We start from the raw sequence: 14836 nt of genomic DNA on the forward strand, positions 1-14836 counted from the left end.
AGTAAGCGATTCCCGTTGAACCGGTTTTCATCGTTGCAAACACCACTACTGTCGCAGTTTCCCTTTTGCTCTTCGCTCGTGGTTGGTCGGTTTGATGGTATTATGCTAAGGACACAACAGCAATCCAAACCAACCAAATGGGGAGAGAAAAAAACTGGTTCTACCAGAAAACGCAGTATGCCGCGACGAGCTGATGCGAACGGCTTTGAATTTTGTTGTCTCAGTTAATGTGTTTCGGTCTAACCACGCGCGCGACTTTCGACGATTACGCTTACGATTACGTGGTCACGCTACGCAGAACGTGTGCATTTGTCACAGACCCGTTGCTATTCGATGGTTGTTTATGGTTTGCCGTCGTCGCCGTCGTATTCGTCCTGACGTCGTCGACGATTCTACCGTCGCCGCTTCATATCGCTGACGTCGCCGCGAGTTTTTGAACTGTTGCCGTTGCATTGGAAGTCGGTGAACGGCTTTGCTTTCTAGAGTGACGTACCTCTAGATGCATTTCAGTCGACTGTTGACCGGAAATTCTGTTTTTCGGGTCGGAATTCGGATGGCGCGCGTGGATCGTCGTGCCTGACAACGGGGAATCGTGGAGAGTAGAGTGAAGTGCAGGACGCCCTCAACATTCGAACAGAACAGCTCTCGAGAAAGCACACTAGCGTGGGAGACGACACCTGGCTACAAGTTTCAACAACAGTGCTGTAAAGTGTGAATTCCAGACTGGAAGTTTCCTGCAATACGATACATAGAGTACGAGAACAAAGTGATTGATTGCTAGCTTGACATTGAGCTACCCTACGAGTGATAAAGTGCATGTGCTCTAGAAAAGTTTTAGCTCGTGCGGATACAAATCGTCGTCGACGTTCGTAGTCGATGTGCTTGGAAAACATAAAACCGGTGATTTATGGTCAGTTGTGCAAATAGTTGTTTCCACCAGCCGTGATCGTGTGTTGCCCAGCGGAATCAAAACTGACAACGCCGCTCTTTTCCTCGAAAGACCATAAAATTGATAGAGCTTCGCCTTTCCCTTGCCAATTCCCCGCTGTGATCTTCGAAGCTCGAGTGCAACGTGCATTCATACTTTTCACTCTGCATGATTGATTCAACTGCTATCCGGTTTAAAGCGCAATACAAGTGTGTTAAAGAACCAAGCCAGAATGCCGGCTTATATTTAGAATAAATCCCTTAACTATGAGCGTGTTTAATTGCTAGCACATCGCAGCGAAGCCGTCAATTGTCGAACTCGGATGGACGTGTGATCAACGGATCGGATCTGTCGTCGACATGGTTGCATAACACACAGATCTCGATTTAGCCAATCGAGATAGCCCCACCGTCGATGCCCGATTTACCCACCGCATGTTAAATTGAAGCCAACTGACCTGTCGAGAGCTTATTGACTCCCGAGTGAATCAATCGATGATTGCCAAAATATGCATAGCAGCTATGCGCTCTATTTGATTACTATTTATAATCTTATGCTTATTGTAATAGCGACACATCTGTATTTTTACCTGTTTATAACACCGGACTTGGAATTAAATCGTTTTTGAATGATTCACTCAGAGCTTGAACTTCAAATGAACTTTGATGTTGCTTGATAGATTGATAATCATCTTCACTTCATTACAAATTTTTCATAAAATTTGTGCAACTTGAAAATTATCCTCAAAACTTACATACATACCATTTCTAGATTCGACGTTGTACAAAATATAAGATAACAAACCCCAGCAACAATACACTCAACTCAAAGGTTCTTCACGTCGGTTGAAAACTGCTAGGTATAAGTGAAAGGTGTTAAAAGAGTTCATGTTAAAACAGGTGAAGTTATCTTTTTTTTGTGACAATATTTTAGCAACTTTTACAGTAAACGAAAAACTACGAGTTTGAAAATTGTTTTCCAAACTATACAACATCTGGAGTACGTTAATAAGTTCGGTAGTTTGTTAACACTATCAGAACTATTGTTCAAAATCATCTTAATGTGACTTTTCTATATTCAATTAAAATATATCGACAATTGTCCATGTGACCGATGATTTCGATACCAAATTTTTCGATACCGCTATTTTTCCTTCAAAACCTGTAATTTTCACAGTACAAATTTTAAATACATCTTTTTTGTATGAAATTATTTCAACGGCTGTATCGGTGAAATTTTATATTCTTTGAGAAGAATTGGAAGATAACAGACGGATAGAAAAATATAGACGGATAGAATAAGTTGTTGAAAATGAGCGGAAGAGTATTTTTAATTTGAAAAACTTTTCATCACATTTCATCTCTTTGTTCCTCACGAGTCTTTTCAAATATCAGTGTATTTATCTCGAACAACCAACGATTTGATATTGTAAATTTTATGAAACTTAGAAACATATGAAATATATGAAACATATATTCACTCGTATATTAAAAAAAACATCAAACCTTAGCTTTATGCCAAAATTTACCCTGCAAAATAAGCAAAACTTCAGACTGCAAGATGACTACACAGTTCATGTTTTTTTGCTGGAAACCAGCTCTGGTCCCACTGGTTTTCCAGTAAAATTTTCAGCAATAAATATAGCCGAAATGACCAGCAAACTCGACAGCTGGAAAAACAGCAATCTTCAAACAGATTTTTTATAAACCTACAAATGTTCTGTTTAGATAAATTACTTTGAATAAATATTGCTTTTTATTCATATTTCTTAAAGAAAAATGTTCTCATACTTTGGTATAAATAATTGGTTTTATTAATGAATATGAAAAAAAAAAGTTGCACACCAAATTAACCATATATGGTTGCGATTATGGTTCTCTTCATTATTCTTTTAGCGACTATCCGGCTGGAATTTAAAAAATAAAGTAAGTCTGTAAAATAAGAAACACATTGTCAGATTTCTTGTCAAATTCATGCTAAACAATCTACTTACCGAATGATTCGCTTTGAGAGTTTTTTTTTCTTCTCATGAACAACATCTAATTTTTAGCTCTTTTTCAATCACCTAAGTTTACTCTCCAGCATAAGAGCAAGTTCACTAGTGTTGGGAAAAAGTGGTAGAAATTTTGACCTTTACTGCACATTTTGAAAATTTTGCCATGCAAAAACATTTTCAAGATCTACACAGCAAATTTTTTTTTGCTGGAAACCAGCAAAATTTTGCTGGTTTTTGTCCCGCTGACTATCCAGCAAAATTTCCAGCAATTTGAATTGCTAGAAAAATTAGCAAACATTAATGCTGGATTCCAGCAATTCAAATTGCTGGAAATCAGCAATCCAGATTGCTGGAAACCAGCTATTTCTTTCAAAACATTCGGCTGTATTTGGTATCAAATTTATACTTCAATTCGAAATTAGATATTGAATACTGGCTGTTCCTATGATGAGTAATAAATAAGCATTATTTTCTTCTATTTTTTTTAATTATGTATGGTATATTTATTTCCAAAACTATATATTTTTTAATATACCAGCACGCTCTGCTCTGGTGTGGTAGCCAGGGACCGAAAACAGCACGAACACAGTAAGTGCAACACAATTTGATGACACGGCACATCAGAAACGAAACTGTGCTGTGTCTGTGTTGATCTTCTTTTGTTGCGTGTCGGCCGCAACACAGCACAGTACTGCAACGACACAAAATCCGACACAGTTGACGACACAGTGTTTTCGTGTGCCGGTCCCGAAACGATGTGATTATCATTGTTGCGTAACTGCCAGCAGCCGAACTGGATGGATTTTTTTCGTTTGCCATGTTAAATACGAAGAAATTCTGTCCAGTCAAGCGCGACGGGTGATAAATAGCGATGCTCGTAACAACACACTGTGTTGCGTGTTGAGCACAACTGTGTTCTTTTCGACACGACACAACTGGAAACTGTGTCGTGTTGATTTGATGCAACACAACACAATTGAAGTGCTGTGCCAAACCGAAGTGTCGCACACGAAAATTTATGTGTCAGCACTTCAGGATTTGTGTTGCACGATATGTACTGTGTTGTGTTTGTGTTTTTTGTCGGTCCCTGGTGGTAGCTTTGTGCCAAAGTATTGACCACCTGAAATAAAGTTGGGATTAGTATTTTTCATGAAATATCTACCTATCCAATAAAAACTCATGAGTGCACCCTTGACTTGATGTCTGCAGACCATGGTTGCTATAATATAGAGGAATATAAGAATAATTGAATAATTTATTCAAAGTTCGTGAAATAAATTCTCACCCTTTTCAGCGTACGAAAACAAACAGACTCCAATTTGACAACTCGATTGCTGATTTTCCAGCAAACTAGATCAATTGCTGGAAAGTTCAGCAATTTGAAATCCGATTGCTGGGTTTTTAGCAAAAATGACAAGAACACAACCGAATGCTGAAAAATCCAGCAATCAGAAAACCGATTGCTGGTTTTCAGCAAAAAATTGGATTGCTGAACGTTTCCAGCAATTTTTTTTGCTGGAAATCGAGGCAAAAATTTACTGTGTATGGCATTCTAGTTTTTTTACAACACGTGTTGTATTTTCGCATGCTGTGATGCAAAAATATCAATATTTCTATCACATACGGCTGAAATAGAAACAGTGTTGCAAAAAAAAAATACAATGCCCCAAGATCTTGAAAACATGTTTGCAAGGGAAAATTTTCAAAATGTCAAAATTTCTACCACTTTTTCCCAACTCCAGTGAACTTGCTCTTACGGATCAATTGTTGGAAAATTTCCAGCAAAAAGAACAATTGCTGGAAAAATCAGCAAAACGAATCATGTTAGCTGATTTTCAGCAAAAATTTGTTTTGCTGGACGTTTACAGCCATTTTATTATGCTGGAAATCGAGACAAAAATTTACTGTGTGCTTTCTGGTCGATAATGTTTTTTCTTAGACAAGTGATCAGGAAACGTGCAGGGTATATACAGTTTTTTTGCTGGAAACCAGCAAAATTTTGCTGGTTTTTGTCCCGCTGACTTTCCAGCAAAATTTCCAGCAATTCAAATTGCTGGAAAATCAGCAATCCAGATTGCTGGAAACCAGCGATTTTTTTTCAGAACATTCGGCTGTATTTGGTATCAAATTTATATTTCTATTCGAAATTAAGTATTGGATACTGGCTGTGGTATGACAAGAAATAAATAACAATTATTTTCTTCCATTTTTCATTTATATATTTATTCCCAATATCACATGTTATTTTAATGTACAAACATCGGGATGTTAATCATCCCCCACCTGAAATAGAGTTTTGATTAGTATTTTTCATGAAATATCTACCTATCTTTTAAATACTCACCCTTGGCTTGATGTCTAGTTGCTAGAATATAGAAGAAAATAAGAATAATTGTATTAATCTTATTCAAGTTCGTGAAATAAAGTCTCACCTTGCTTCAGCGTACGAAAACAAACAGACTCCAATTTTACAATTCGATTGCTGATTTTCCAGCAAACAAGATCAATTGCTGGATAGTCCAGCAATTTGAAAACCGATTACTGGTTTTTCAGCAAAAATGACAAGAACACAACCGAATGCTGAAAAATCCAGCAATTTGAAAACCGATTGCTGGTTTCCAGCAAAAATTTGGATTGCTGAACATTTCTAGCAATTTTTTTTGCTGGAAATCGAGGCAAAAATTTACTGTGTACATACAAAATAAAATCCATCTGTAATTCACATGACGCGTAAAGTGCAATATTATGTAAATTACTAGAATGTAAAGATTTTTTGGGATTTTCCCTGAAGGATAATTCATCCCTATTATTTGAATCACAAAAGGAGCAAAAACGACAAACTTCAGATCAATTTCATGTAAACTTTCTAAATATGAAATTGTATTTAACGTCGAAAAGCTTGTTCCAAAAATTATTCAGATTTCAACATGAAAATGACCTGAAATTTTTCTTTCTGTGTAAAATGTAAGTAATTGGGTGTCGAGTTCTGAAAACGGCGAGTGCGTCAATATCCCTGTTTCGCAAAAAAGGGGTTCGAATTTTGACAGCTCCATGATCTCCCAGCAAAAATTTCAAGTTGTTTTCTTTATTTCTCGAAAACCAAATATCTTTCCGTTTACGTTGTACAATCAAAATGTAGGTCTCCAAACGTACTTTTTCACCCAGCTGATAACTCCAATACGGAGAATTTAACCTATTCAAAATTCACTACCGAATTGTTTTCTCTTGCCGGGATCTTCCAGCTCCATCATCTGCAAAAAAATAAAATGAACAAAATTATTGGTAGAATTTTCAAGCACGCGTATAAAATCGTACTAGAGAAAAAACTGAGCAGTTTTCGAAAAGAGTTGTAATCGTTTAAAATAAAAATTAATGCCGGAACCAAACTCAATCAACAAAAATATTGTTTTATGTATAAGGAATGCTCAGTTTTATGAAATTTGTAAACCTGTTAAATGAAAAACTTTCCCGACGATTTAAAAAAGTTTTTATTATGATCATACCCAAGAAACAATATTGGTACCAACTAACTGATCAGTGATTTAATCAGACCAATTTGACATTTGGGTGATTTTTTTTTCATTTGTTCTGTTTTGGTTCGGGTGTTTTGGTTCGATTAAAATAAAAAAAATCAAGTCTAGGTTTTGACTATTTTTTTTCTTTTTACAGCCCGGAATTTGGGTTAAAAAATATAAATAAAATGCCCGAATCTCACTATCTCTAAAGTAGATATCGTTTTTGTATATTTATATCAACAATAAAAATGCAGAACAAATAACCAATATGAACTCAGTGCGAAAGGTTTTGACAATTGTTTGAAGGACATAAAAATATATAAAACAAGTTTTGTTAAATTGAATACTTTTTTTTTAAAATAAATGAAAATTTGAACATGAGTTCACTTTATTAGGTTCAATTGATGGAGAAATTGAAACTCTCTTAATCTCTAATATAGCAAAACATGGCTGTTTTTCTGTTTGAATGTATATTTTAGCAAACAATCACTGAAACGAAATGGTCAACAGTTTAAGGAGGTCCGGCCATTCGGCCGAAGGTCGTCAGGTCAAGAGATGTTAGGCTGAAATTCACTAGGACGAATGGGTTATTAAAACGAAGGATGTGAGACTCTAGCACGCTTGGCCGAATAAATGCTAGGCCTAATAGATGTTGGGCCTGATTACCCTTTAGACTTAACGATCATTCAGTTTAATCTCCATTAGGCCCAAAGGGTTTGCAGCCTAACAACAGGCTGGTCCAAATTTGTATAGGATGATTTTTTTTGCAACTTTTTCAACGCGGCACCCCCCGGATTGGTGCCACTAGGTAGAAAAAGACTTTCTGAGATTTTTGACAACATGTATGTGAAATCAACATACTTTTTAACTCTTTGTTCTTAAATATGCATCCAGTATGTTATACAGCTCAGAATTGTAAAGTTTCCAGTCCAAACAATTAGGAGCAAGTTTGTAGAATATTACCTATAACATTTCGTTGATTTTTCGTATAGGGGTGCATAGCACTAGTTTACAAAATTGAAACAAAAAAACGTAAATTTATTGGCTGATCCATGTTTCTAATGTAAAATCGGGCCCCGAATTCAAAAATTATAATAAAAAAAAAAAGTTATTGTTGCAATCTTCTACAAAGTTGTTCCTCATTGTTTGAACTATAAATTCTGCAATTCTGAGCTATATAACATACCGGAGGCATATTTTAGAACATAAAGAGTGAAAGTGGAAGCTCAAAATGCGATTTAAAACCTGTCGACAAGTTTTGACGAACAAATATTTTTTCGTGATTTTTGTTGAGTAATTTCTGGGTTTTGACCAATTTTGCCCGGATATTGCCCAGATTTTTATCGTCAATATTCAAATGAAATACCCGGGTTTTGCCGGGTTTTAACATAAAATTGCCCTGATTTGTCCGGCCCGGATACTTGCTGAAAAAATTCTGTCAACCTCATGATATCCCATCCGGCCTGAAATTTTTCATACAAACGACCTTCGACAGAATGACCTTCTGCCCAACGACTTTAGGCCGAATGATCCAGCCTCCAGTTTAAGCTGTCATTAGAAACTCGGCTATTTAATGTAAACAAAGGTACCAAAAAACTCCAGTATACTAAACATAAATCTACGAAAAAACAATTTTTACATTGGAAAAAAATGTTAAATAGGTACTATCTTTTTTTTCGTGAGTCGATGTTTTTTGCAGTTCGGGACCTATTTTTCGAATGAATCTCCAAATCTACTAAGGGGATGTGTGTTCTTCTTTTCTCTATCCGGACGACTGTCCTGCAAAACAGGAGTTCGCTACGAATCCGGTAGGAACAAGAGGTAGTTAGACCAAGTGGAGCGTGATCTGGCGAACCTGGGGTGCCCGAGGAATTGATGAACGGTTGCCATGGACCGAGTGAATTTTAGGAATTATGTTCGTCAAGTTATGTCGTGAGACGGAATATTATGTAAATAAATAAAAAATAAGGTTATAGTTCCAAACGATACGAGGATGTTAAAAAATAACAAACAATGTGATAAATCAGAAAACAAAAACATCCAATCTTAAAAATTTGAACAAAAACTCTACTGCCGTCAAAATAAAAAGATCTTTTTGAAAAAGAACTAGCAAAAAAATGCGCCTTTTCTGATTCGGAGTTTATTTTGGAATTTTGACCTCAATTTCTAACATAAACGAATATTTTTCATGAGAAGTCGGAAAACTTGCATTTACCCAATTTTGTTCTGTTGCATCCCAGACAACAGTTTTTTTTTCGAGACTTCAAGAACTTTTCAAAACCTACTCGCATAATAATCCTATGCCGAATATTTTTATGCATGCCACAATTGTTTCCCATACTTTGGTTTAAATTATTTCTGGGCCTTAAATAAATAATTGAAGCTTCTAAAAATAAAGCTTCGAATTTTAGAATGACTTTTTTTTTCTATTTGTTGTGGGGGTTCGTGAAATTGACTAAGCCATTAACCTTGTAACTTAAAAAAACGAACACAGACACCCAGGCTCAATAAAACTTGATGTTTCCTGGAAGAGATTTCATTAACTTATTTAACTCTAAACATAAATCTTTCGAGGATATGATGACTAGCATCTTACAAACCACAAAACCACAGAAAGTGTACAATATATGCCGTGACCGGAATTCGATCTCATGACCGTTGGCTTAGACGACTTGAAGGCTATCCTCTACACTAAGGTTGCCAGAATTTTTTCCACTCCCATCCGGGCCTAGCAATTCCGGGAATTTTTTCAAAAAAAACCTGGCAAAATCCGGGCATGGATTTCAATTGTTCAAATCCAAAAACCGGGCAAAAACCGGGAAAAATTTAGGTGTTATTATATAAAGCAAAGAAAAAAATGCAAAAAAATGAAATTAATATTTAATTAATTATAATTGCAGACTTCCAAAAACTTTTTGGAACACTTAAATATTTAAAGGTTTATAAAAGTAAATCAGCGAAATTATTTGAAACAACCGTTGAAAGTTTCCATACTGTTAATCGATTTTGCTGAAACTTACTCAAAAACTTTGATTTTTTTTTTGGTTTCTTTGTGAAAATTGTGAAAAAATCCGGGCAATATCCGGACTTTTTTCATGATATCCGGGCAACCGGGCCGGACCGGACTTTCTCGAAATTTTGCATCGAATATCCGGGCAAACCCGGATAAAACCGGGCAAAGCTTACTCTACACCATAGGCTGCGACATATTAGGTTTTTTATTTTGTTTTGGTGTAACATAAAGTATAAATAATTATAATTTTTTTTACTGATAATTTGATAATTTTGACTTTTCATATAGGACTGCCAAAACTTGATAATTATCCTAAATCTTGAACAAACTGACAAAAATCAATATGGGACTATTGAGCAAAAGAAAGTCAAACACTATTGGAAAACTTTCGCAAAATATTCCCCTTAAATTCTTGGTGAAACTTCAACATCTTTAAAAGCAAATCACTGTTCGCGCAAAAAATTAAGTCTCAACATGGAGACTTTGTTTAAAAGGCTAAGAAGACAACCAAAGGCATCATCTAACTGATTTCGGCTCTATTTCTAAGTTAGACAATTCAAGTAACCAACACACAAAGTATCTCAGTCAAAAAATCTTTAAATATTGAAATCATCGCTAGCCTTCGAAGGGTCTGACCGAAAACCCTTGGCAAATGATACCATCAAACCCGAACTGTGCACCGATAATGACAAAACAAAGCCCCGGTACTGTGCCACTAATTAGTATTCAGCTCCAGTCGCAGGCCGATTTCCGTTGAACGCAGAATACATGCAATTACTGTAATTTTCTTCCACCAATCGGCCGCGCTGTTGTTGTTTCCCGGAGTTGTTTTTCTCCTTTGGCTTGGCTTTGGCTTGTTGTAGCAGCTCCTACATGGCTAATGCTATTATCTGAATAAAAGGAAACTTTTTTTCTGCAAAAAAAAATGGAATCTATTTCTTCAAGCCGCAGATTTTGGACCGGACCAGAATGAAAAAGCAGATCACCATCAATGGGAGAATCAGGGAATCAGTGCAGCGTGGAGAGAACATGATTGCAGTCTGACTAATTAGCATATTCCGGTAATCTAAGCGGAATCCGTTTTTATGAGCGTTTAATTGTTTCACGATGAATCCGTGACGTCTGGCTGCGTCAAGTCTCTTGATTCACTGGGCGGCCGCATTGTACATGCAATTATATGAAGAATGTGAGGTACAAGATACCGAGAGCAGGTGGAAACAACTCAGACTCCATGCATTGTGAATGGCGAACGGCTTCTTAACCTCGATTCATGTTTGTTACAGGTCAACCAAATCAGTGGATTGCTCCGGGGAGAAGATAGAGATAGAGAGATTTACGAAGTCGGGGACGCCAGACTTGAGAAGTGTTACAATTAATCACATCACATTAGAAGCAACAAAAAGTTTTAACAGTCCTTCATTAATCAGCCCGAACATAGTATGAAGTTGTGAGAACTCGCGTGATCTGCGCGCCCCATACGTTCCTGGTATACGATCTGCCGAGCGAAACAAGGAACAGAATCGAGTTGAAGGAAGGGAAAAAACACAACAAACCGGAGCTGAAATTATAAACCGTCGAGTTTGTGCTGAGCAGCGTAAGGCAGAAGTGCTTTCTGCTTCTCCCGAGATCGCGCGTGGAGATGGTTTAAAATTTTAAATCAGAACTCGTTTCTCAAACTAATATATATTTTATAGCCGGCGTACCGCGCACGCCTCCCGGAGACGCCACACCGCCGCGCAGAACTTCGTGAGACTTGACGCGTGAAACTTATGTGCGCAGAAAAGTGTGAATAAATAAAACTGCCATCAGCCGGGACGACGTTTCGATGATGGTTCTCTGTGAGTGATTCGAAGGCCTCTCCGTTCAGGTGACAGCTACTGAAAAGTGCGAACAAAAAGTTACTTCTGCAACGACGAGTAATTACAGCGACGCAACGACGCCATATAGTCCTCAAAAGTCCATCAGTTACGACCGTCATCGGTGTTTCATTGCCACAGTGCTTTTTTTGATACAGTGAGAGGTGTGCTTTTAAAGTTCATTAGGAAGCACCTGGTGGGGCCCTGAGGCCTTCTCTAGGCGGGAAAATAGTATCTACTGTTCAGTGGAACTGCATCAAATCAAAAGACAAACGGAAGAGAAAAGACAAACAGACCTGCGCGACCAACTGAAGCCTCCAGTTCGGTTGGTCGATTGGCGAGCGCTTTCCGGTCGTTGTTTGGGTGGTCGCGACAATGGCAGTATCCTGCCCGGAAGTTATGTACGGAGCATACTACCCATATCTTTACGGCCGTGCCGGACCTAGTCGACCATTCTACCAATATGAGCGGGTAAGTTACCGAGTTGTTAAATTTATGTCTAATCAATGAGTGTTTTATAATAATGCATCCTGCCATCCATGGTAGATTGTATGGCCCGAGGAAAAAAAATAGGATAAATGCAAAACGGCAAAGTTGCCATAGAACTTTTTTGAAAACAATATTAAGTTTTGTAAACACCTAGATATTAAACCCTTATAAGCGTAAAAAGATTTTTTTAATAGATTTGAAAATAAAGGGCAAAATATTCTTTATACAGGGCCGGCAAATGAAGTGCTATATTGGCAACTAACAAATCATATGACTGTAAGTAACGGCAAACCCGAAGCTATCGACCATATGTTCGCTCGGTTAAAATCCCGAGTCGATGGGTGGAGATAGAGAAACAACAGAGAGGTCTATTGTGAGCAAAAAACAAATGCGAGATATAGGACATGGAGTATCGATAGAAGATCCATGGATCGACCGATGAAGCTCGACATGTACGCATACTGGAGCCTATTTTGTCACTTTCACGGTGGCGAAATTGTCTAACGCGCCGTTGTACTGAAGCGGAAATTGCGGGTTCAAGTCCCTGCCGTTGAGCCGTTGTATCTTTTTCAAGATTTTTTTTATATTTATGACTTATGTAATTTCTTTCTTTGATACCTCATGTCACTGAATGTCACTAGTTGTTCATGTAGTTCGATTTGATTAATTAGTAAGTATTTAGGTACGTACATACCAGGCGCGGTCCCCAAGCGACAAAAACCGTTACAAAATACTCGCAAACGCTGGAATTTCTATAAAAACTTCGAACTTTTCCTAGTGGGTGTTCTTTAGATTTTTCAAAATTTTCCACTCCGTGGGGGTGATTGCTAAATAAATGGTTTTCTTAATTTCTTAAATTCTTAAAATTGGAAAAAATTTGGTCCACCATACCAAAACAGCTGTTACTTGCAATTCCCTAGACCGATTTTCACCAAATTTCTTTTGTTAAGGCACTTACAGTGTTTAATTTAATCTGCTGCCCATATATGTTCTTATTATACATTTTTTAAATTTAGAGGTGATGAACAAAATCTGATAAAAATTGAGTTCAAAAATAAACCTTCAAAAACAGTTTTTAAAACATAGGCTCCAAAAACATGCATATCTAGCGTAACATTTAAAAAGGGCGAAACTAGCAGTTAGCTCGAAACGAGAAAAACGCGTTTGAAAATTCGGAACACCTATTCAAATCCTATCTTTAAAATCGACCAGTTTTTGTTCAACAAAATCGAAAAATGTGCATTATATTCACTTATTGTTCGATGGTTATCAAGAACTTTAACTTTTTTCGCGTAATTTCAGAGATTTTCGAGTTTCGCCCTATTATTGTTTTCGATTTCAGTTACGCCTGCAAGTTTCGCCCAATTGATCGGCCGTTTTTGTTTTGGTTTTGAAGTTACGCCCATTCATCCTACACGCAAAAACTAATTAGGCCGTTTTGTCACACACGGTCAACTCAGTTACGCCTTTTGGCTCTACACGAATAGAAAAATTCACTCCATTTTGAATAGGCGTAACTTCACGTTCCAACGAAAATGCATCAACAGGAAGTTTCGCCCAATTGAATTTTATCAATTTTTTGAAAGTTTTAAGTAATTTTAAGATGAAACCGCGTTTGATAGGTAAAGTGCAACCGCGTGCATCCGGAATGACCGTTAACTCGCTTTGTTTACATTTGGCAGTTTCGCCCTTTTGAAATGTTACGCTAGATATGTATTAATTTTTCCCAGATGAGATTAAATCAGTGATAATAATATCCCGTCATCACTCGACTGTTTTTTCGGGAACAAGGTATTCGCTCAAGATATTTCTCTAATTTTCGACCAACACCGCCTGAGTTCCAAATTCACACCAATTATATCGCCGATACTGCAGCTCATCAACACAATGATAATTAAAATTTTAAGTAGAAATCCAGCTTAATAATTTAAGTTGCAAATCCACCCTGGTTCTGAAAGTTCTGTTATTTCAATTGTAATTGATTAGGACTTTTCACTGTAAAATAGTATTAGCTTTAAGAAATGAACCCTTTATCATTTTTTTTAAATTTTAAATTGTACAATTAGTTAGAAAATATTGAGTACATGATAATATACATATTGAGTGTACGAAGCAAAAATACGATGTTTCACTTTTTTACTAAATCATTCGTTTCAAATTTGTTACTATTTCTTTCGATTCGGTTCAAATAAATTTTAAAATTTATGGGAGCTTGAAATTTAAGAGAAAACAAATAAAAATGAAGTACCGAAAGCTGCATACCTAAGAATTTGATTTTAATGATTTTGTTTTAGAATTAAATTTATATTTAGAAATTGAAGAATCGAAATAAGAGTTTATATTAATTCGTTTTTTCGAATCACGATTCAGCAATATACAGACCCCATTCGTTTTTGGCAACATTCGATTTTGGCAACATTCGATTTTGGCACGAACGGTTTTTAGAAAAAAACATTACCTTTTAGTTTTTGCTATAACAGGACCAATATAATTTAGACAAACACCATACATACGGTTTTACGTTCTGAAATGATGATTGAATACAACAACAAAATCCAAAGTATTTTAAAAAATTTATAAAGTACTTAAAAATGACAAAAAGATGAAAATTTTTAAAAATTAGAAAACAAAAACAAACAAAAGACTAATAATGACAAAAAACAACTAGAAAATGACGAAGAATGATAAAAAAAACAAATATGACCAATAAAACAAACTTTAAAAACAAAACAAAAATAGTACAAAATGCATGAAAAACATGATAAAAAAAATCAAAAATTACTAAAAATTGTCGGATATTGACAAAAAATAACGTTAATGATAATAAAAACAGTTATCTAGTAAAAATACGAGAAAAAAATCAGGAGAAAAAAACCGTTCGATTTTGACAACACAAAATGTTTGGGCATGTTGCCAAAAACGAACGGAGTCTGTACTTCAGAAAAATAAAAAAAAATCAGTTTTAAATTCATAGCAATTGTTACCTAACACATTCTTAAATAAATGATTGAATTTCCAAAGGTATTGTTGCTAAATGAG

At 36.2% G+C, this 14836-nt stretch overlaps 1 protein-coding gene across 1 annotated transcript in view; it reads left to right on the plus strand.

Annotated features, from left to right (window-relative positions):
- Window positions 1-210: 210 nt before the first annotated feature.
- Window positions 211-14836, plus strand: part of LOC129741609 (protein vestigial-like) — an 84812-nt gene continuing 70186 nt past the window's right edge. Inside the window, exons 1-2 of the mRNA XM_055733348.1 lie at window positions 211-910; window positions 10736-11779. Coding sequence (XP_055589323.1) covers window positions 11684-11779 — 96 coding nt within the window. The 5' untranslated portion in view covers window positions 211-910; window positions 10736-11683. The remainder of the gene's footprint in view (window positions 911-10735; window positions 11780-14836) is intronic.

Source organism: Uranotaenia lowii, chromosome 2 (assembly GCF_029784155.1).
Source record: "Uranotaenia lowii strain MFRU-FL chromosome 2, ASM2978415v1, whole genome shotgun sequence".
Taxonomy (NCBI): Eukaryota; Metazoa; Arthropoda; class Insecta; order Diptera; family Culicidae; genus Uranotaenia; species Uranotaenia lowii.